Genomic DNA, 24,276 nt, shown 5'->3' on the forward strand with positions numbered 1-24,276 from the left:
TTAGAATAAATCTCCCAGAACTTCTGCGAAGGAGCAAGTTTTTATCAGGGGTGCCTGTCCACCATCTAGGCTGTCCCGCCACTGTGTACCAGCTGTGGGGTTAGACTGTATGAGACTCGGGGGTTGACCCCACTCTCTACTCTGGTCCCAGACAATCAGGTAACTTTCATCATCCTGCGCTGAAACCAAGTATAGATTCATGGAGAGATTTCAGGACTGAGGTCTAAGGACAGTGGCAAGTGACACCCCTACCCCTCAATGTCTCTAGATGTGAAGGCGTGAAGAAACTGCTACAAGCAGCCGCTGCAGAGAGTCAGGGAGACCAGACTGAAAGCAAAAGCTACCCAGAGCCAAGGCATGAAGCTAGCAGACGTGAAATCTGCCTGCGCTGGGTCTGATTTGGTCCTTTCCCACTCGATTATTGAGGAAAGGCTGAAACACGATCCTGTTGTACTTTGAAAATCATCCCAATGTACAGAGATGTTGTCCTTGTATTCTTCCTTTAAAATGACATGTTGGGGGCTTCCCTGGCAGTCCAGTGGGAAGACTGCGTGCATCCACTGCAAGGGGCATGGGTCTGATCCCTAGGCCAGGAACTAAGACCCCACAGCCGCAAAAAAAAAATTTTTTTTTTAAATAAAACAACACACTGGATCACGCATTTCAGTTTATCTCCCTTCCTTCCTAGGAAAATAAGTCAATTGTCCTTCAACGCTTCAGGTTTAATTTTGTGGATCTTCACTGAATAAAGGCTATAAAAAGTTTGCATATCATTTCAACAACTGTCAAAATACTGTAAAATATTAAAAGATACAAATGTGTGCATTAGCTAAATGATGCAATTATATGATTATACTCTTGGATGCTAGGTGAAAATCACTACTGAATACCTTAAAGAGCCCATGCATGCAAAGTAACAGACTTTACTTTCTCTCATTTATAAAAAAGGTCAACAATATTTTATTTGTTTAAATAAGAATTTGCAAGGATGGCCAAGTCCAGGCCATATTTGCTGGTCTGGTCTACATACTATATAAACACACATACGTACATATACAGCTCTGCAGGGTAACAACCAACTTGGGTGGAGAGCAGCTACTTCCTTTAGGCTCAGAATGAGCCGTCAGTTTTGACTGCTACAGACAAGGTCCACTTCACCCATTTTGGGACCTCACCACTCACTAGAAGGTTCCAAATCTGTGACCGCTGATTCGAGTGTACACGTTAATGTTTTGGCAACTAAGTACAGATTTATTCATATACTGAAGAAACCTGACAAGGGAAACCAAATAATCAGCACAAAAGCAAATAATGATTTCAGGTGAGTAAAAACAGGATTTTTCACCTTCTTGGTTTAAGACTCATAACTACCAAATAGGCATCGATCTTACCTGTAGGTCTTTTTCTTCTATCTTCTTTTGGAGCACTTCAAGGCACTTGGTAAAGTCAGTATGTTCTTGATCAGGAGTTGAAATAATTTCACAGCCCTGTGTTAAATAAGATAAAAGGTAGAAGTTAGTAATGATGTCGAACGAGGAACAAGATCAAGAGCTATAAAAGTAGAGAGAGAGCATCACACGTGTCCTATGATGCCTGTGTTATACCTTGATCATTAAAATCATTATCATTATCTTTCTTATTTCACATAACAGGATCTCTCAGCAATGATGTTGGACTACCAAAATAATGATCTGATTATGACAATCATTTTACCCCAAAAAAGTACCGATAATACTACATTAATGGTCTTTAAAACTCACTGCTGTGATAACATTCAAGGTTAACATAAATACATCGGTATGAGTATTATAAAATATACTCACAGTGAAAAGAATTCAAACTAAAATGAAACTACTTCTAATAAACATTGAGTTTCTTTGAGCAGACTAAGTTTATGTACATGAATAGAAAAACTAACACCGAGCTAATGATGAACTGATGAACTACATTTTAAGTAAAATCAAGTTAGCTGTCCTATAAAACTCCTTTACAACATCTTTTCTCCCCCACGTAAAAAGAAGCAGGGAGAGAGATGCCTGTGTAAACACGCCTCTTGGATTATCTTTCGGACATAATGAAGTGAATTTATAAGTTCTTTGTCTCGTCTACAATGGATATTTTACCTAGTGAAAAACACTGAAATATATTTATAACTATAACGCCACAAAAGTGTCAGCTTTCTGGCACCAGTGAACTGAGATGGTTTGAGAAACAGTGTTTTAGAAAAGACACCTTCTCCTCCAATGTCTTTCAGAGGCAAAGGTATGTAAAACCAGAGCACAGAGAGACTTTGGACTTCTTAATTCAGGAATAAAACAATGTGACGCCTCTGACAAACAGCTGAGTAAGGGAAAGTTAAATATAATCTAGTATATAAAGTTGCCATTCAAAGAGTTCTCAAGGATACAAAACACCCATACTGGCTCTTAAATTATTCCAAAAACCATTTGCAGTAGATTTAAAGGCTCTTCTTTAACTTCAAGGTCTCTTGAAAGGTGTTGGGCTCAAGCTGTGCTTCATTCATTTATGAGGGTCCTACAGTGTAGTGACCAATGGAAAAATTAATTTCTCATCATTCAAAAATATATTATGTCCTAAAAGATGCATATGTCATTTTTACAAGATCATCAATAAATACTTTCCTGACCCTAAAAGAACATTGAAATTTACTATAATGGCCAAGCAAGGATATAGAGTTGACTTCTCTCAGGCTAATACCCCTAAAAAAAGAAAAAGACACAAGAATATGCCAGAGCATACAGGAATATTATCAGAGAAGAGGGTATTAGATTGTCAACAAACCAAAGAACACTACATTGAAACTTTCTGGAGGGCAGGACTTATATTTTTACTACTGCTCCCAGTGCCTGGCACCAGTGGGCTGTATAGTTAAGTGTTCAATAAATAAACTTCCTGAGGAATGAAAAGGTCTGTTGGCAAATGTGGTATGACATCATGGCATTTTATTTTATTGCCAAATATGACAATGATTGATTATCTTCCTTTTTAAGTACTGACCAGAGAAAAAATCACTCCAACAAAGGGAAACAAAATTAAAAAGGCAAACAGAAATAGCAATAAAAGAGATGACTAATAGATCATCATCTACTTTGACTGTTATCGTCCCAGAATCAACACAGATCCACAGGAAACATTATAGCTAGAGAGAATCCAAGACATCACCTATGTAGTCCCACTACAACAGTTTGCAGATTAAGACAATAAAAAGAAGTTTAATTTGACTAAAAAACTGGACAGCAAGGTAGTAATTATCAGCAGGTCACATTTAGAAATCCTATTTTCTTTACTCCCATGACATGGGAACAAATTCCTAGATAACTGAAAGACAAAGGTCTTCACACATGCTTAGCTGCTCCGTCATGTACAACTCTTTGCAACCCCACGTGCTGTAGCCCACCAGGCTCCTCTGTCCATGGGATTCTCCAGGCAAGAATACTGGAGTATTCTTGCCATTTTCTCCTCCAGAGGATCTTCCTGAATCAGGGATAGAACCAGCGTCTCTTGCATCTCCTGAATTGCAGGTAGATTCTTTTACTACCACCCCAAGTTCTTACCGGAGAAGGCAATGGCACCCCACTCTGGTACTCTTGCCTGGAAAATCCCATGGATGGCAGAGCCTGGTGGGCTGCAGTCCATGGGGTTGCTAAGAGTTGGGCACGACTGAGCGACTTCCCTTTCCCTTTTCACTTTCATGCATTGGAGAAGGAAAGGGCAACCCACTCCAGTATTCTTGCCTGGAGAATTCCAGGGATGGCGGAGCCTGGTGGGCTGCCGTCTATGGGGTCGTACAGAATCGGACACGACTGAAGCAACTTAGCAGCAGCAGTCGCAAGTTCTTATCATATCTCTAAAGAAGCCCAGGTCTTACGATATCTCTAAAGTTGGCTCCACAGAATATTAAGAAAAAAGCTACTTGAACTATAAGACCTAGGTTTGAATTACTTCATCAACGTCAGATGGACACAAGGAGAAGCTTAGTCAGGACACAGAGACAGATTACCAGCACTGAAAAATTCAGACTGTATCTAAATAAACTAAAAATGTCTAGAAACTCTAACCAAAGGCTATTATTAGTCATCCACAGTTTGTTAGAATTTTGACTAGTTTAAATGATCCTAATATTATCACAGAATGAGGATAAATTCACTAGAAGTAGAAACAGCTCCAGGAGTCCACTCAGGGCAACTTTTGACACCGAGAAAGGTCACCTACAACACAACACATAGGTCTTTGGCCAATGAAAGATGTTTTCACTGTCTTTTGGGTCTTAAGATAACATATTTAATATCTAGAAGAGGAAAAATATAAAAGTAAAGATGAAAAACTATCATGATCCCGCAGACAAGAAAATCATAGAAATATGCTCATATTTATTTGTAATTATTGGTAATACAGAACAAAGTTCAATTCCCTGGAGTCATAAGAACTGGGCTCTATGAAGACATTCAAGATATGAGACTTGGCCAATTAAAGTATATAACATTCTAATAAACAGTTTCCAATGTTAGTTTCCATTAGATATGTATATTTTACGTTAAGATATACAGGAATTTTCCCAAGCATAAACCATAAAATTCAACTACTACTATCTCTAATTTTTCTCAGTTGCCTCACACACACACACACACACACACACACACACACCATACATATATGATTTTAAGATATATATTTTTTAGGATACAAATTAGTATTTTATGAGCCAGCAGGTAGCGCCAATCTCATATTATGCATTTTTCTTGTGTAATTTTTCTCACTCTACAAATAGAAATTTAAATAAGAATTTTAATAAATAGTTTGCTTTATGAATACACAACTTTTTTTCAAAATGGATTATTTTCTAGTACTACATTTTATTGATTTTTTGTTTTTAATTGATTGTGTTTTATACTAAAATTGGGAAGAAAAAGACGGACTGACATTACAAATTTCTGTGTGTCAAAGTCAGAGCTATTCTGAATTTGTTCTAACCTAAAAAGGATCTTCTGAAGATGAAGAGCCACAATGCCCACTCTAAAATGCTTTTCAATAAACTAAGATTTGTTTTAGCCCTAACAATATATAACTTACTTCTCTGAAAAATCAGAGAACCTTAAAGGTTATCTTAAAATAGGATAATTAAAATTGTGATCTATTGATAATTATCTTTCTCATTGAAATCAATAATAAAAAGTAAAATCTGATTATACGTCTTGTTATTTGAGATATGAGTTACTTTATATGAATTGTGATCTTGAATCTCAAAGATAACTTTATAAGGTAAATGTAATTATCACATTTTAAGGTATGTAAAGTGAAGTGTGTGCTTGGCGCTCAGTCAAGTCCCACTCTTTGCGGCCCCATGGACTGTAGCCTGCCAGGCTCCTCTGTCCACAGGGCCTCTCCAGGCAAGAATACTGGAGTACAGAGAGTTTAAATAACTTGCCCAAGGTCACACAGCTGATAAGAACAGAGTATGTGATCAGAGAAGCCCATACTCTTCACCTACCATGCTTTGTACTCAACTCTGTTTACAATAAACTTTGGGTATTTTGAAAGGTTTAAGCAGAAAAATGCCTTTATAATTTATGAAAAGTGAAAAGTGTAGTCGCTCAGCTGTGTCCAACTCTTTGTAACCCCATGGACTCCAGCCCACCAGGTTCCTCTGTTCATGGGACTCTCTACACAAGAATATTGGAGTGGGTTGCCATTTCCTTCTCCAAGGGATCTTCCTGACTCAGGGATTGAACCTGGGTCTCCTGCATGGCAGATTCTTTACTGTCTGAGCCACCAGGGCAGCCCAATTTACATGACTCTTTATTTAATTGGTTTTCCCCAGTTTTAAATACATGAAAAGTCTTTAACTGTCAGGCAGACATGAAACCTGCCTGACTCCAGGCTGTTTACATTGTAGCCCAAGGCTTGGAGGACTCAGCGTACCCACAAACATCTGAAATGGGCAGTGAATGCTTAGTTATCCTTTTCCTTCCTTTTTTCTGCATTTCTAACTCATTATATTGTCACTATATTTATCATTTATGATATAATTCACTTTTTTGGCTATTAAACATATCTTTCTGATCAATATCTCTGTATAGAAGTGTTTATTTCTGATTATTTTTCTTAGACTTGAATTCTAAAAATGAAACTACTGGAAAAGTTATAAGAACATTTTTTATGACTCTTGATAGATTGCCAGAGTGTTTCCTAGGAAGGTTGAAAATACGAATATTCCTACTGGTGAATGAGGATAAAAAAAGTTTCTTCTTTTAAAATGTAACACTAGGAAAGATAATTCATCATGAATTTCTTACCGTGAATTAATTTACTTGCTATACTTCCTCCTTAATTACAAAACAAATCATTAAGGAAAAGACTTTCACAGGAGAGGAAGGGAAAAGAAAGATAATTCTGGCATGTGGAGCAGGGTTGGTACTAGCAGTGGTTTACCCAACTGAGGACTGAGGTGGTAAAGGACAAGATGACAGAAAAGGACACTTCTGGGAAGGGAAATAGGTGTCAACCAAGGGTGAAGAAGAGGAGGCAAGAAGATGTCAAGATCACCTTTCAAGCTGACTCTGAAAACATGAAATTTACTATCCCATCAAATTAGAATATTGGTAATTTTTTTAAAAAATAAAGCAATCATATAATATGAGTTTTGCGGTGTATTAAAATTCTAGCTCCCACACACTGTTTTCCCCCATCCCTACTGAAGCAGTCTTTCTTTTTGTATGTCGTTTTTCAGGCCCTAAGTTATGTCCAACTCCCCAGACTGCAGCACGCCAGGCTTCCCTGTCCTTCACGATCTCCCAGAGTTTGCTCAAACTCATGTCCACTGAGTCAGTGATGCCATCTTGTTAGGATATGTTCAAAAATATTTAGGGAGATACACTCAAGTGTCTTAAAAAATTGAATATATTACATTTTTAATAATGAGGTTCCATAATCTTTTATTAAACTGAATTGACCAGAACTCTGTAATAAGAAATAGGCTGCCAGATTAAGAGAACAGCAGGCATAAAGCAAAATGACTTATACTCCGAATAATCAAAGATAGAGATCTAAAATTAGCCCAAACTTGTTCTCAAATTTGCTAAGAAGGGGAATAGTTACATAAAGCCAATTGGAATCTAAATGATCTATGTTCCTTGATACAGGTATGAAAATTGGCTTTTTACCCTGTAGAGATGTTATCACAAAAGTAACTATTTCCCACTTTCCTCTTTATTGTATAAGGCATACTGTGGTAGATTGCTACTTCAGTTTTATTTACCAGACTTCTAAAAACATTTCTACTTTTCAAGGTAGAAATTATCAAGTGACAACTGATGAGAAACAATTTCTTCAGCAAGAATGTCACATGATTAAACTCTTAAAAACTCTTAAGTAACAGATTGCCTAAAATAATCAAGTGTTCTCTTTCTGTTTTTCTAGATGGTATATAAAAGAAAAGAATAAATGTAATTTAACCTTGCCGCAATTCTCCATTCAATCCCAAACACAGAGAGACATTCTAATCTGCTATAATCTTCACTGCCCTGGGTGTTGTAAAATAACCTTTCCTTTCAACATGGCATTGAACAAAAACTTTAAACATTTCAAACAAGAAAACCACCATTTCTATTAACAGAAGTCAAATGCCATTTTAACACAGCACAAGGTCTCAAATGATGGCTTCTTTGCTAAAAGCAGAGTCAAGAGTTCCCAGTGGAAGAGGGTGCCTAAAAGATTTAACACATCAGGCTCAGAATGCTTTTTTATAGCCTGCTTGCAAGGCTGCCCTTTGACTAGTCCTGGGGGACTTGAACGGTAAACAGTTCCCTACACTGACAGACAACTTCCCCCCACAGAGGCTCACTGTGCCTAACTTACTTGTGCAAACAACACGGTTTACACTGAGAACCTGTTTTGTCATGCTTGCTGTTTGTTTGGCCCCCAGTACATTTGGGGCATTAAGTCCCCAGTGAGCTTCCTTGGTGGCAACACAACACATTTCTTGCAATCTGATTCAGGGCATCCTGTGTGACTCCACTGGGAAAGGACTCTTGACTAGTGACTCATTTTCTCCAGAATTTCTGCAGTGCCTTTCCCTTTAGCTGATTCTGCTTCCCAGCCTCTCTCTGTAATAAATCACAGCTGTGAGTCTGACTATATACCAAGTCCCATGAGTCCTCTAGTCAATTATGGATTGTGGAGCTCGTCATGGGAACCCTCAAGCCAAAGAGCTACAGACCCTTCCTCCCTTAGGAGGCTTGAATAAGCTTCTACTTTATAATGTTCCTACAAGCACGCAGACCCAGAGATCTGGTATAATGTTCCTACAAGCACGCAGACCCAGAGATCTGGTCTTGTCAGGGGGCTGTTCCTTCACACCCACTACAAACATGCCAAGGATGGAACTGGTCTCCACTGGCTCTCTTCCAAGTCTCCCCAAAACAGCGAGGATGTGGGTGTGGTAGGAATGGGAGCACTGAAGGAATCCAGTGGAGGTGGGGGGGTGGGGGGGTGGGGGGCGTTGTTCAATTACTCAGACCTCAGCAGACACAGAAAAGGGAAACTGAATACTCACAAAAGGAAGCTGCAAGATTTCCTCAACCTGTGAAACTGATTCTCACTTTACTTGGAGAAAACTCTCTTTTCATCCAGAGAGTTATGGTGTAATGGCCAAAAAAAGTGCATGCATGGTGTTAGAAAGTGTTCTAGTTTCATTCTTTTACAAGTGGTTGACCAGTTTTCCCAGCACCACTTGTTAAAGAGGTTGTCTTTTTTCCATTGTATATCCTTGCCTCCTTTGTCAAAGATAAGGTGTCCATAGGTTCGTGGATTTATCTCTGGGCTTTCTATTCTGTTCCATTGATCTATATTTCTGTCTTTGTGCCAGTACCATACTGTCTTGATGACTGTGGCTTTGTAGTAGAGTCTGAAGTCAGGGAGGGTGATTCCTCCAGTTCCATTCTTCTTTCTCAAGATTACTTTGGACTGAAATGTTGTGAAGTAATTGGCCTCCAACTAATAAAATAAAATTAAAAAAATAAAATTAAATTTAAAAAAAAAAAAAAAAAGTGCATGCATTCTGCGGTCAGAATGCCTGCTTAGATCCTACTTAAACCATTTCCGACCTCTGTAAGGTTGGGTAAATTGCTCAACCTCTCTGTGTTTCCATAGTCAACTGTAAAATGTAGGTGACAGTTCCAACCTAATGGAATGTGATGTAAGGAATAGTAAAGTGTTAGTCGCTCAGTCGTGTCCAACTCTTTGCGACCCCTTGGACTGCAACCCACCAGGCTCCTCTGTCCATGGGGTTCTCCAAGCAAGAATACTGTAGGGGGTAGCCATTCCCTTCTTCAGGGGATCTTCCTGAAGATCCTAGGGTGCAAGAATACTGGAGGGGGTAGCCATTCCCTTCTTCAGGGGATCTTCCTGAAGATCCTAGGGTCTCCTGCATTGCAGGCAGATTCTTTACCATCTGAGCCATCAGGGAAGGCTCAGACTGTAAAGAATTACACGAATTTATAAATGAAAGTAACAAAGGATTACATGAATTTACAAATGAAAGTACACATAAAAGTGTCTGGTATTCTGGAAACACTTCAAAGTAATTATTGCCTATTACTCTTTTCAAGATTATGTTGAAATGGGAGGGGGTTTCAAAAGGGAGAGGATATATGTATACATAGGGTTGATTCATGTTGAGGTTTAACAGAAAACAGCAAAATTCTGTAAAGCAATTATCCTTCAACAAAAAATAAACACATTAAAAAAAAAAGATTATGTTGAGAATTTCTCACCCCAATCTTTAAAAGTAGAGAAAACCTGAAACATAACAAACTTACAAGCGTCCAAATATATTTCATCCTTTCAGAAACCAATATACTACCCTAACTGTTAATGGATAAAGGGTAGTTTCTCAACAGTCAAACTCACTTGAGAAGCATAATACTAAGGTAAACAAAATTAAAATTTTGGCAGACTTACTTAAAATGATACTGTGCATGGTGAATTTTCAAGAGGGACCAACACACTGTCAAATTTCACAAATCCTTGTGATCACAGAAGTCTTTTTTATACTAATATTGTGTGGCACTTCATGTGAATCTTTTTTATTCCAAGTATCTAAAGGCAGCATTAGATACCCGAGTCATACAAACTTTCATGAGAATCTACTAATTGCTGGGATCCCAGAATGAATGACAGAATTCAGGTTGCAGGAGATCACACATTAATAGGATAAGGAGGAATTATGATAAAAATTAAAAATTAAAATTATGATAAAATTATATCAATCAGGTTCTGCAAGGAAAAAACAAAGGAAGGAATACATAACAGCTACGGGGGAGAACCTGGGGGAGAATTGATGAGAAGAGGGTTCCATGAGCCAAATGAATGAGGAGCGAGAATCAGTCATACAGACCCCACAGATCAGAGTTAGAGGAGAAGCAGCATGTTGGCCTGGCCCTGGAGTCATTGCTGAGGCACTGGAGAGTGCTTAGAAATTTAAAGAGCTTCCCTGGTGGCTCAGATAGTAAAGAATCTGCCTACAATGCAGGATGTCTGGGTTCAATCCCTGGGTCAGGAAGATCCCCTGGAGGAGGGAGTGAAAACCCACTGCAGTATTCTGGCCTGGAGAATTCCATGGACAGAAGAGCCTGGTGGGCTACAGTCCATGGTATCACAAAGAGAAATTTAAAGGGCATAGGCTCCCCCTTTTCAAATGCCTTAAGTATGTTAAACAAATCAAAAACAAAACAGGCTTTGAAAAATAAAGACAATTTGAAAGGACTATGACTGAGGCAAGCACAAGAATGAAGGTGTATTCCTGAGACAGACTCACATAAAGTCCCCTGCCTGTCTCATCAATCCCTTTCTGCGATGCTAATAAGCAGAAGCCAACCAGTTGTAAGAATATAAAGTGAAGAATCTGTCATTCAGTTGTCAATGGAAACTGCCTGTCTATAATTCCCTTAACAAAGCCTTTATAGCTCAGCATATGTTAATTAGTTTTAAAGCTTAAGCCTAAGAAATTACTGTACTCAGGGGATGTGTGTGTGTGTGTGTGTGTGTGTGTGTGTGTGTGTGTCTGTGTGTGTGTGTGTGTGTGTGTGTGTGTGTGTGTGTGAGTTTTACACTTAAAAAAGTATACCGATAAATGGAATTGAGCTTTATATATTTATACAATTTTCTCCAACTGGCGTAAGAGTCAAACTTGCTAATGTTTTAAATTTCTCATAGTCCAGCTTGCCTTTTCTCTAAATTAATTAATTGTGGACTGCCCTGGTGGCTCAGATGATAAAGAATCTGCCTGCAATGCAGGCGGAGGTTCGATCCCTGGGTCAGAAAGATCCCCAGTATTACCATGTCTAAAATATGTTGACATCTGGCTGGGCAGAAGAGGGTAAGAGACACGGCTAAAGGAGAAAATAATAACATACATGAGATTAGGCAGAGCAATGCAGATGTTTTTCACTGAAGATTAAAAGCATCTGTCCAGATTCTGTTAAATTTAAAGAAAATTGAACCCAAGGCATTGTCAAACTCAAAAGAATGTTATCATTGATTTTGATTATGAAGCAAATTAACATTCATAAATTATTTATTTATGGAAAAGAAATTAGAAATCCCTTTAAAACCAATGTTACTAAGGATAGTTATTCAAAAGCTCTTAAATAAACAATTTTGAAAAGTAAAACAAAATACTACCACTTAACATTAACATATTCTTTAAGCACTTCGAGAGCTCCTCCACATATGTAACATTCAGTTCATCAGTTCAGTCAATCAGTCGTGTCTGACTCTCTGTGACCCCATGGACTGCAGCACGCCAGGCCTCCCTGTCCATCACCAACTCACGGAACTTTACTCAAACTCATATTCATCGAGTTGGTGATGTCATTCAACAATCTCATCCTCTGTTGTCCCTTCAATCTTTCACAGTCTCAGGGTCCTTTCCAATGAGTCAGTTCTTCACATCAGGTGGTCAAAGTATTGGCATTTCAGCTTCAGCATTAGTCCTTCCAATGAATATTCAGGACTGATGGACTGGTTGGAACTGCCTGCAGTCCAAGGGACTCTCAAGAGTCTTCTCCAACACCACAGTTCAAAAGCATCAATTCTTTAGCGCTCAGCTTTCTTTATAGTTCAACTCTCACATCCATACATGACTACTGGAAAAACCATAGCCTTGACTAGACAGACTTTTGTTGGCAAAGTAATGTCTCTGCTTTTTAAAATGCTATCTAGGTTTGTCATAGCTTTTCTTCCAAGGAGCAAGCATCTTTTAATTTCATGACTGCAGTCTCCATCTGCAGTGATTTTGCAGTCCCCAAAAATAAAGTCTGTCACTGTTTCCATTGTTTCCCCAACCATTTGCTGTGAAGAAATTGGGCCAGATGCCATGATCTTAGTTTTCTGAATGTTGCGTTTTAAGCCAACTTTTTCACTCTCCTCTTTCACTTTCATCAAGAGGCTTTTTAGTTCCTCTTTACTTTCTGCCATAAAAGTGTGTCATCTGCATATTTGAGGTTACTGATATTTCTCCTGGCAATCTTGATTCCAGCTTGTGCTTTATCCAGCCCAGAATTTCTCGTGATGTACTCTGCATATAAGTTAAACAAGCAGGGTGACAATATACAGCCTTGACATACTCCTTTCTCAATTTGGAACCAGTCTGTTATTCCATGTCCAGTTCTAACTGTTGCTTCCTGATCTGCATACATAGATCTCAGGAGGCAGGTCAGGTGGTCTGGTATTCCCATCTCTTGAAGAATTTTCCACAGTTTTCTGTGATCCACACAGTCAAAGGCTTTGGCAAAGTCAATAAAGCAGAAGTAGATGTCGTTCTGGAATTCTCTTGCTTTTTCAATGATCCAACTGATGTTGGCAATTTGATCTCCGATTCCTCTGCCTTTTCTCAATCCAGCTTGAATATCTGGGAGTTCATGGTTCATGTATTGTTGAAGCCTGGCTTGGAGAATTTTGAGCATTACTGTGCTAGCGTGTGAGATGAGTGCAATTGTGTGGTAGTTTGAGCATTCTTCGGCATTGCCTTTCTTTGAGATTGGAATGAAAACTGACCTTTTCCAGTCCTGTGGCCACTGCTGAGTTTTCTAAATTTGCTGGCATATTGAGTGCACAAATCTTTTAGGATTTGAAGTAGCCTAACTGGAATTCCATCACCTCCACTAGCTTTGTTCATAGTGATGCTTCCTAAGGCCCACTTGACTTCACCTTCCAGGATACCTGGCTCTAGGTGAGTGACTACACCATCGTGATTATCTGGGTCTGAAGTTCTTTTGTACAGTTCTTCTGTGTATTCTTGCCACCTCTTCTTATTATCTTCTGCTTCAGTTAGGTCAATACCGTTTCTGTCCTTTATTGAACCCATTTCTGCATGAAATGTTCCCTTGGTATCTCTAATTTTTGAAGAGATCTCTAGTCCTTCCCATTCTATTATTTTCCTTTATTTATTGCACTGATCACTGAGGATGCCTTTCTTATCCCTTTGCACTGATATCTTTCCATTTATGTCTTTGCACTGATCACTGAGGAAGGCTGTATACTGTCACCTGCTTATCTAACATATGAGGAGTACATCATGCGAAATGCTAGGTTGTATGAATTATAAGTTGGAATCAAGATTGTCGGGAGAAATACCAACAACCTCAGATATGCAAAAAAAAAAAAAAAAAAAATCTCCTTGCAGTCCCTTGGACAGCAAAGAGAACAAACCAGTCAATCCTAAAGGAAATCAACCCTGAATATTCACTGGAAGGACTGATGCTAAAACTGAACCTTCAATACTTTGGCTACCTGATGCAAAGAGCCAATTCATCAGAAAAGACCCTGATGGTGGGAAAAACTGAAGGCAGGACGAGAGGGGACAACAGAGGATGAGATGGTCGGATACCATCACCGACTCAATGGACGAGTTTGAGCAAGCTCTGGGAAGTGGTGCAGGACAGGGAAGCCTGGCATGCTGCAGTCCAGGGGCTTACAAAGAGTCAGACATGACCGAGCGACTGAACAACAGATATGCGGATGATATCACTTTAATGGCTGAAAGTGAAAAGGAACTAAAGAGCCTCTTGATGAGGATGAAAGAGGAGACTGAAAAAGTTGGCTTAAAATTCAACATTCAAAAAATGAAAACCATGGCATCTGGTCCCATCACTTCATGATAAATAGATGGGGAAAAAAGTAGAAACAGTGACAGATTTTATTTTCTTGGGCTCCAAAATCACTGTGGATGGTGACCGCAGCCATCAAATTAAAAGACACTTGCTCCTTGGAAGAAAAGTTATGACAAACCTAGACAGCATACTGAAAAGTAGAGACAACACTTTGCTGAGAAAGGTCCATATAGTCAAAGCTACAGTTTTTCCATAAGTCATGTACAGACATGAGAGTTGGATCAAAAGAAGTCTGAGCACCGAAGAATTGATGCTTTTGAATTGTGGTGCTGGAGAAGACTCTTGAGACTCCCTTGGGCAGCAAGGAGACTAAACCAGTCAAAATATTCATCAGAAGAACTGATGCCAAAGCCAAAGCTCCGATACTTTGGCCACCTGATACGAAGAGCCAGCTCACTGGAAAAGACCCTGATGCTGGGAAAGATTGAGAGCAGGAGAAGGGGACGACAAGGATGACATGGTTGGATGGCATCACTGACTTTATAGATATGAGTGTGAACAAACTCTAGGAGGCTGTGAAGGACAGGGAAGCCTGGCGTGCTGAAGTTCATGGGGCTGCAGAGTCTGACGTGACTTAGCGACTAAAGGACAAAGGCAACATAATTTAATAACCTATTGGTTTGTTTGGTCACTCTTTGTCTAGCCCAGCTATAGCAGTTCTACTCTTGCTACCCCAGAATTGGGGGTGAAGGACACTGACATGATGCAACTGTGAAGGGAAAGCGTCTGGTTCTCACACTGACTATCATTGCTTTGCTGGCATTCTTTCCTGGGGATGTTAATTACCTTGTGCATAAATAACAATCCTGTCCAACAGACCAAATATGTAATCTGTTGTAAAGCAGGGTTAGGAACTGAATCCTAGTTTTCAGAAAATTCTTTTCATAAAAAAAAAATTAATGGACACTGATCCAAAAGCTGTCTTAACTCTATCATTTTCCTAAAGTCCCTTAGGTTTTTTGAGCCTGAGTTTCCACATCATAAAATCTGGCTAAATAACACAGTTCAATGTCTATTATATTTTAAACTATTTTACATTTTTATCATTATATTTATAACATATTATTATCTTCTATCCTACACATCTACGTTTATGGAAAAACATTTTATTCTGTGACTCTTTAAGACATTAAATACTGCAACTAGTTCCTAAACATTCTAAGTATAAGGAAGCATGCTTTAAAATCCCACTCCTATGTCCAGTAAAGACCCCAAAGACTATACAGTGAAAGAATATCAGAAGTTACATGAGATATTACAGTTTCTTCAAAAGGTCTCAGGAAATTGAAACACATGAGGGCATGATTGATGGAATAATTAAAAAGACTGAAGTAGGTGATTTTAGCCTTGAATCAAGGAAACACTGACTGACTCAGAAAGTGAAAGATATAAAGTAAAATAAAATATCAAGGGGAAAATCTGTAAGAGACATTCCTCATTCTGAGTTCATATTAGTGAACCAGGCAGAGAAGAACTAAGACAAATGGGCAAAAGGGGAAACACAAAGATGTCACAGCTATCTGAGAAGGAGGCTTTATGGAATAAATTAAGAATGGCATACCATATGCCTCGGGAAGTGGACAGCAATCAGCTGGTCAACTACAATCATATCATATCTATATGTTTAATATTAAAACTATCAGCATGGAAAAACACATTGACAGTGACAAGTCACACTGCTACTCATTTGAAATTTCAGATTATGCTTTGGCATGGATCCAGTGGTATACCACGGCTTCACTAAAACATGCAGTTTTCAAACTGCTGCATGTTAACAAGAGGCATGAATTGTACATCCTGGTTCTTATCCCATGGACCATATGGAATTAAGCAGTGGATCAGAGCTTGCCCCACTTCTTGTCCAAAACCCAAAGGAATACATAATTGAGGGATAGACATAAAGACTAATGATTAAGTGGTTGGGATGTAACTGAACTCGAAGAAGGTTATGCATATAAAGATCTAATCAAAGAAAATGTGCTAATGTTTATGTTTTCCTCTTTCTTCTTACACAGAAGTGAAAGTTTGCGATCCCATGGACTGTAGCCCACCAGGCTCCTCTCTCCCTCGAATTCTCCAGGCAAGAATACTGGAGTGGGGTGCCATGCCCTTCTCCAGGGGATCTTCCAGACCCTGAGATACATCTGGGATCTCCTGCATTGCAGGCAGATTCTTTACCATCTGAGCCATCAGGTTACATATTACCAATTAAAGACCAAGAATGCACTGTGATGATATGAAAACATTTTTCCCATTGCCTAACAATCGGCTTTATCAGTACTAAGTCAGATGGTCTGTTAGCCCTCTCCACATAGCTATCAATGATCCTTGCCTACTGATATTGATGCCCTTGTGCAGCCTTACTGCACATTTACCAGGGTTCATCTGTATGACTAACAACATCTGGCAGAAGAGACAGGAAGATGATATATCACTGATGAAATCAAGGTAAAAAAAAGACCACGATTTCTGTTTTGGCAAGCTCTCTTGCATGCATGTTTTCTTTTCCCTCCCTCTTTTCCTGGAAAGCAGTCTGCCATGATGTGAGCAGCCTAAAGGCAAGGAGCTGACACCTCCAACCAAGAGCCAGTGAGAAATAACAACCAGTAAAACCAACAACCAGAGCAATAATCTTGGAAACAATTTCTGTAGTCCCAAGGGAGCCATGAGATGCCTGAAAAATCAGGCTGTGTTATAACTTCATGAGAAACCTTGAACCAGAACCACCCTATTATTAAATAACTGACTCTCATATTTCTTACCCAGAGATCCTGTGCAAGAGAAACACTGTTTGCTGTTTTTTTTTTTAATTGGAGATAATTGCTTAACAATGTTGTGTTGGCTTCTGCCATACAACCAATGTGAGTCAGTCCTAAGTATACATACGTCCCCTCCCTCTTCAGCTCCGCGCCGCCCCCCAGCCGACCCTATCCCACCCCTCCAGGCCATCACAGAGCACAAGGCACCAGCTCCCTGTACTATGCAGCAATTGACCATTAGTTATCTGTTTTACACATGGTAATAAGTATGTTTCAATGCTACTCTCTCAATTCGTCCTACCTTCTCCTTCCCCTCGCCAAGTCCAAAAGTCTCTTCTCTATGTCTGCATCTCTGCTGCTGCCCAGCAAATAGGTTCACCAGTACCATTTCTCTAGATTCCATATATGTGTTATTAATAATATACAATACTTGCTTTTCGCTTTTTGACTCAGTCCACTCTGTAACAGGCTCTAGGTTCATCGACCTCACTAGAACTGACTCAAACGCATTCCTTTTTATGGCTGATTGTTTGCTGTTCTAAGCTGCTACATTTTAGGACAATTTATTACGTAGTAATAACTAGTGAATACAAATGGCAAGAACTGGGATATACTCTGTTCAGAAGCTGAAAAACCAACCACTTGATATTTTAGTGTTTTCAGAAGTTTATCATGCAAACCAATTTTAAAGTCCTATGAATCAGTGCTGGCTATGAATCTGCTTCATGCTTTAAACAAAAATTTAGCATTTTAAATTTCTTCTTTAATTTACTTTCCACAATAGAGCCTCAGTTTTACCTTCATTGAAGATTCAGACCAGGTGCAAAAAAAAAAAAACAAAAACACATGTGTATGAAAGTGGAAATAACCTCTTTCACTTGTAACAGATCAAGTGCTTCAGTTGGAGATAACGGCTTACATGAATTGTGTGTGACACTACACTAACTTGTTGCCATTACCATCATTATTGAACACAGCCAAACATTCACCACGTGCTCCACATGAGCTTCTGCAAGACGTCACTGGCGCCCTGCGGGAACACAGCCAAAGAATTCAAAGCAATGAATTCTCATCTATACATAAAGGGAAAAAAAATTGATTGTACTCCATCAACTTAGAAGTATGCAATGTAGGAATTATAAGGTTCAGTTAGTATTTCTTTTCGAACTAAACCTCAACAAACATAAATGAGTTTTGGAGATTAAAATCAAAAGTGATGCAGGAAATGCAAGAGAAATTCATCTAAAGGTATTAACTCAAAATTTCCCTTTACCCTTGAGTCATTCAGAAACAAAAAACCCTGGCTTCCCATTTTTTCCAGCTATGTCCTTATGTTCTGCAAGAACTGTCAGACTGACACTTGCAGTTTTGGCAAGCCTGAAGCATGAGGGTGGGTGGCCGGGGCAGGTGGGGGGCGGGGAGTTGAGGGGAAAGGAGAAAGGGAGGGGGAGAGAGAGAGAGAGAGAACAGACACATCTGGCCAGATCGTCAACTGGTTTCTGAGTCTGCCTGTCCCTGCCTCTCCTGCTGTTTCTTCTGCTCCTGAAAATATGATTAATGTATATGACTTGGCAAAACTCTGGTTTATAAGCAAGGCTGAGGGCTTTCCGTCCCAACGAGGTTGAGGTACGGAGTTAATGAGAAGTGAGGCTGTGGGGAATGAACAGAAACATGCCAATGTTAAAGTAATTGAGCATGAATATCAAACACTGACTTGGGAACAGTCTTCATTTGTGGATGGGAGGTCTGATCAGCTGCCGGGTGGATGGCGTGGGTGCACAGACCTGCATTCATTGCTGGCCTCAGAATTTCCATCACAACAGCCTACACTTTATAACCTTGGTACCTTAGCTAGATTCCTATTTCCCTTTTCTTCTCTTCCTTTTGTTCTGTTCTTTCTCCTCCCCTGCTTCACGCTCTTCCTCTTCCTTTACTTCCATCGTACAAAAGCTTTCCTCTTGTTTATGAAGTTATCTCATCTATCCTCAAGCCTCACAAAGAATTTAAAGCTCCTCTCAATAATTGCTTTTTCTTTAGAATATGCATAATTTACTAATGCCAGTTCAGAATAACACAGATGATGGTGTTGTGGCCAGAAGAATCGCTGATGCTATAATTTTCATTTTAAAAACCTTGCATTGTCCTCTAAAGCCAGTGGAAGCTTGAATTATTAATTAGTATTAGACACTACTCTGTTTTCTATCATTCTCAAATAGTTTACTTGTATGTTCTTAAGTGGCAAAGATCTTTGGAAGATTTGCACCATAGTGACAAAATGAACACCTTAATAAGCTCTACATTATTACTAATTTCAAGTTTTAATGAAGTGTTATTCAGAAGAGTAATAATAGTTTTAAGAAAACTAAATATTAAAAAAAAAAAACCCTTTGGTTCTAAAATTCTGTGGTTGTTGCTGTGTAGCTGCTAAGATATGCCTGACTCTTGTGCGACCCCATGAACTAGTCGGCCAGGCTCCTCTGTCCAAGGAATTTCCCAGCCACGGATACTGCAGAGGGCCACCATTTCCTCCTCCAAGGGACTTTCCTGACCCAGGGATTGAACCCAAGTCTCTTACGTCTCCTGCTTTGGCATGTGGATTCTTTACCACTGCGCCACCAGGGAAGCCCTCTAAAATTCTAGGAATGTACAATAAGGCATTTTTACAAAAATTCATTTACAAAGATTTTTTTTCACTAGCAATACAAATGGGCAAAATTTAAATGTACATCAGTTGGAAACTGTTTAAGCAAAATACAGTACTATTCATTAAATGAAATTTAAAATGATGTGTGAAAAATATATAACTAATGAAGATGTAGACAACACAGTATACTTTTAATGAATCAAAAGCTATAAATTCATTTAATATATACATGCTCAGAACACTAAGCATTAATGCTTATCTAATGGCCATAAACTTTCTAAGACTGCATTGCTTATCTAATGGCCATAAACTTTCTAAGACTGCGTTTCTACTTGTCACTTTCTAAATTTCCATTTGAACCTGTAGGACAACTGCTAGAAAGAATACTTTTTAAGTAACAAAGTAACCAAGAAAAATGAGTTTCTCAATCCCTACATACACCAACAAAAACAGAAAAAAAAAGGAAAAGGAAAAGCAATCACATAAGAAAAGACCTTAAATATAAAAGTGCTAATGGTTTACCTTAATAGCGTAGTATTCTCTAACTTCAGGCCTAATGGAATCAAAGTCTCCACTGATGAATTCAGGCAGAAAGCTGAAAGAAAGAGTTCCAAGTAAGTCAACTATTTAAGGTTCTATAGTAGCTAACCTTTAAAACTATGATGGTAAGAACCAGAGACAGAGCTAAGGTACTCAAAAGGAAAACGAAACAGAGTCTATTTTCAGAGTGAATGGGATGCTGTATCTTATGCACTTAATTTTCACCTAGAAAGACTGAGGGGAGTCCAGGTACCCACATAATGTGTCAACTTCGTCTCACTATCAGTCAGTATTTACCTTGCTTAAAAAGACAGATGAAGATTAAAGAAGATTACTGCTTTAACAAAAGCTTCCAGTTCAAAACCCTAACACAAGGACTCTTAAGTCTTTGCATAGTACTTTCTACAAATAGACAAAACTTTGAAGAATACCTTCACATCAGTTCAAAACTTTGAATAGATTTTAACAGCAAATAATAATGAGGATGAGGCATTTTTGTAGTGCATAAGTCAGTTTAAAAACATTTTCCAAATAGCCTACTGACATATTTCTAGAAATAGGAGTCTTCTCGTTTTGTCTGCAATACCACAAAGATCATGGTTACTAAATAGAAGGAGAGGATTCTCCAAATGGATGTTTCTAATTCTATCATGATTACCTTTTTTCTCTTCCCTACCATTTTCAGAACTCCTTTAGGAAAATCTCCCTTACTATATAAGCCATCCTTTCCTATTATAGGACATCTGTATGACCTGGTAGAATTTCTTCCCACTAAAAATACCTAACTGTGGAGAAATAAAGCATCCCTGGACTTCTCAGTGTTCTTGCCAAACGCTCTAGCTTCTGAGCTTCCAAAGTATATATGAGATAAGGAAGAGAATGCTTGCTTTCATGTCTTCCAGAAATATTCTGCTCTTCATATACCAACCATAAACACTAGATCCGGCTTTTTACCCCATTAATTGCTTTGATTTAAAATCCTAGTCTAACTTCTGTATGTCTTTTCAAGATGGACAAATTATTACAGAAATAAATAGGTTCCTAGAGACCGAATATTACTGCTGGCTGTTATATGTCAAAAGAGGTAAAGCCCAGAACCTACAGACATCCCTGGGTCACAAAAGACAAGACACAGGGAGACATCTTTCTGCTGGATAAACTTCACTGATATAAAACTGGGCTGGGGTTAAGATTCAGGCCCATAAAATGTCCCCAGAGAGCCTTTCAAGAGAAACACTGCTGTCACCCCCTACTTAACAGTTGAGGGAAAAACTCATTTTCTCGTCTTTCAGGTATGAATATGCGGCTGTTCGCACAGGACCACTGATCTGTAGCTGCATGAGTCAATGGTTTATAAAACTAGAGCACAGAACTCTGACTCAGAACACCCCGTGTACACATTCAGGATAATATTCATAAAGAGGAGTATTTAAAAACCCACGCTGTTCTTTTGCAAGATGATTTTAAGTTCTTAACCCAACTGATGTGCTGCAGTCCATGGGGTCACAGAGAGTTACAAACAACTTAGTGACTGAACAACAACTACCCAACTGGAACTGTTAATTCTTAGGTTGACTCCGTCCATGTTGGACCAACTCTTCTTTGAGCTATTCATCTTCTTAGGACTAAAGAGGTAAGAGAAAGCACTTCCATAGAGTTCTGTACCACATCCACTGCATAGCTTTGTCTTTTCACTAAACATTAATACTTACTTATTAAAAGTTTCAATCAACTGATTTCAGAAATGTTCACTGAACATCAAACCATGTGCAGAAGCAATAGTTCACTCAGAATAAGGTAAAATTGGGAAGTAAAATATCTAGGTTTTTAAATTACCTTGCCTGGTTTGAACATTTTCCTACAAACTTTTCTCCTCAAAATGTCCCTACCATAGATAGCTATGATTTTCAATTTCATTTTATACCTACTTAGATAACTCCCTTCCTGATATCTTACTTAGGACTAAAAAAAAAAACAACAAAAAAAAGACTGTTAATTTGTATCACTTCTTTTTCCTGTTGCAAAATTTCATTCATTTTCAAAGTTTCTTCCAAATGCCTCCACCTACTACTATTTAACTATGAAAGCGTTAGTCGATCAATCATGTACAACTCTTTGCAACCCAATGGGTCACAGACCACCAGGCTCCTCTGTCCATGGAATTCTCCAGGCCAGAATAGTGGAATGGGTAGCCATTCCCTTCTCCAGGGGATCTTCCCAGCCCAGGAATCGAACCCGCATCTCCTGGATTGCAGGTGAATTCTTTACCTCTGAGCCAACAAGGAAGCCCCCGTTCAACCATACACAAACTAAAACACATATGGTCACATATGCTCCTATGGTCTGAATGTGTGTGTCCCCCTCCAATTAATATGCTGAAACCCTAACACCTAAATGATGTTCTCAGGAGGTGATTAGTTTAAAATGGTGGAGCTCCCATGAATAGATGAGTGCCCTTAGAAGAGAAACCCCAGAAAGCTCTCTTCCCCTTCCCATCATCTCAGGACACAGCAAGAAGAAAGCCGGTTACAAAACAGGGAGCAGACCTCCCCATGCAGTGACTCTGCTGGCACTCTGACCTTGAACTTCCCACCCTCCAGAACCGGGAGAAGTGTTTGTTATTTATAAGCCATTCAGTCTATGGTAATCTGTTAGAACAATTTAAAAGTATTGAGATATTGCTGGAAAAGATAAAGGGAATCAGCCCTCCAATACCACCACTGCCCCTTTAAAGAACCAAAATCTAAGAAGTAAATTTGGCCATTACTTCACCATGTAGAGAAGCCATTTAAACTTCGGGTTCTGTTTCTGCGCAGTCCAAATCATGCAACTTTCTAATAAGGCTGACTCTATGTTCCTCTACAAAGTTTAGCCCCTCAGATATCTAGAATTAATTTGGCAGTTTCCAAATACTATATTTTTTGACAGTAAATAAAAATGAAAAATAAAGGCTAACAAATGTAGTCAGCTGAACATCTATCCCCTTAGGATGCATCATCTTAAAGAGTATTAGATCTTTTTCTTACTCTATGATTAATGAAGTAAAGCAATTATGCAAATTCACTTATATAATCTTGCAAAAAAAGGAGAAGAGGAGGAGGGTCAGGGGAAAAAAGGTAGGGGCAAAAACAGGAATGTGAAGAATTAGGGGAAAGGAGGGAAGGAGTGGAGAAGGGGAGGTGGGGAGAAAATGGTAAAAAGGGAAGAGAAAGGCCAGAAAGAAAGGCCAGAAAAGGAACAAAAGGGAAACAGACCAGTGGAAAAGCACCAGGAAAGACCATTTCAACCTATACTTACTAGGATGCCCACTCCCTAATTCTTAGCTGGTCCACAACACTTAACTTTTCTGAGTTCCATTTCACCTTATGTAAAATGAGGATAATTCGCAATGCTTGTGAGGATTAAGAGCTAATATATGTAAAGCACTTAGAAAATGCCTGGCACACAGTAAGCAGGATTTAAGCCATTCAGTTAAAATAAAATGTATTACTAGAGAAGTGAACTCACTTGCTTGAGGTTAGAAGGCTAACAAGAGCGAGAACCAAATTTCACACCAGGCAGCACCATCTCTATTCTCTAACAGCCAAGTCTACAGCTCTCCAGACACACGCATTTACGAAATGGAATAAGAGTTTCTTACTGAGAAGGTTCTCTACATAACTGCATTATCCTCCTGCTGGTTTTATTAATCAGTGGTAATTTAGCCAACTTGTATATATGATAGAAGTAGCACTGAGACAGAAGAAAAGAAGGATTTGTGCTCCTTGCAATAGAAAGGATAGAATCTTCATTAAAGAAATATATTAGGAGGAGAAATTTTGAAAACAGTGTTAAAAAAGAAGATGGCTCCAGATACAAGAAAAAAAAATAATGGTACCCAGTCTAAAGGCACAGGAATTGATCATTCAAAGATCTGAGCTAATATTCTCTGCAAAACTGCCTAACTTAATAGCAAAGGAAAAAACCCACGGGTGATCTAAAAAACAGTAAGTGAAATGGTACTGCATTTTCACTGTGTTTACAGATGCCATCAGTTCAACTATTTTACTAAGTCTCTAAGAAAAGTATGAAAGGTATTTAAATGTGGATGATCCCTGACTTACAATGGTTCAACTTAAGACCTTTTGACTTTACAGTGGTGCGA

General features: G+C 38.8%; 1 protein-coding gene across 7 annotated transcripts in view; it reads right to left on the reverse strand.

Annotated features, from left to right (window-relative positions):
• TPK1 (thiamin pyrophosphokinase 1) overlaps nt 1-24,276 on the reverse strand; it is a 345,650-nt gene that overhangs the window by 167,972 nt on the left and 153,402 nt on the right. For all 7 annotated transcript variants that reach the window (XM_065939582.1, XM_065939576.1, XM_065939575.1 and 4 more), the window contains 2 exons: nt 20,115-20,187; nt 1,392-1,487 (listed from right to left, as the gene is read on the reverse strand). In XM_065939582.1, coding sequence (XP_065795654.1) covers nt 1,392-1,487; nt 20,115-20,187 — 169 coding nt within the window. The remainder of the gene's footprint in view (nt 1-1,391; nt 1,488-20,114; nt 20,188-24,276) is intronic.

Source organism: Muntiacus reevesi, chromosome 6 (assembly GCF_963930625.1).
Source record: "Muntiacus reevesi chromosome 6, mMunRee1.1, whole genome shotgun sequence".
NCBI classification, from domain to species: domain Eukaryota; kingdom Metazoa; phylum Chordata; class Mammalia; order Artiodactyla; family Cervidae; genus Muntiacus; species Muntiacus reevesi.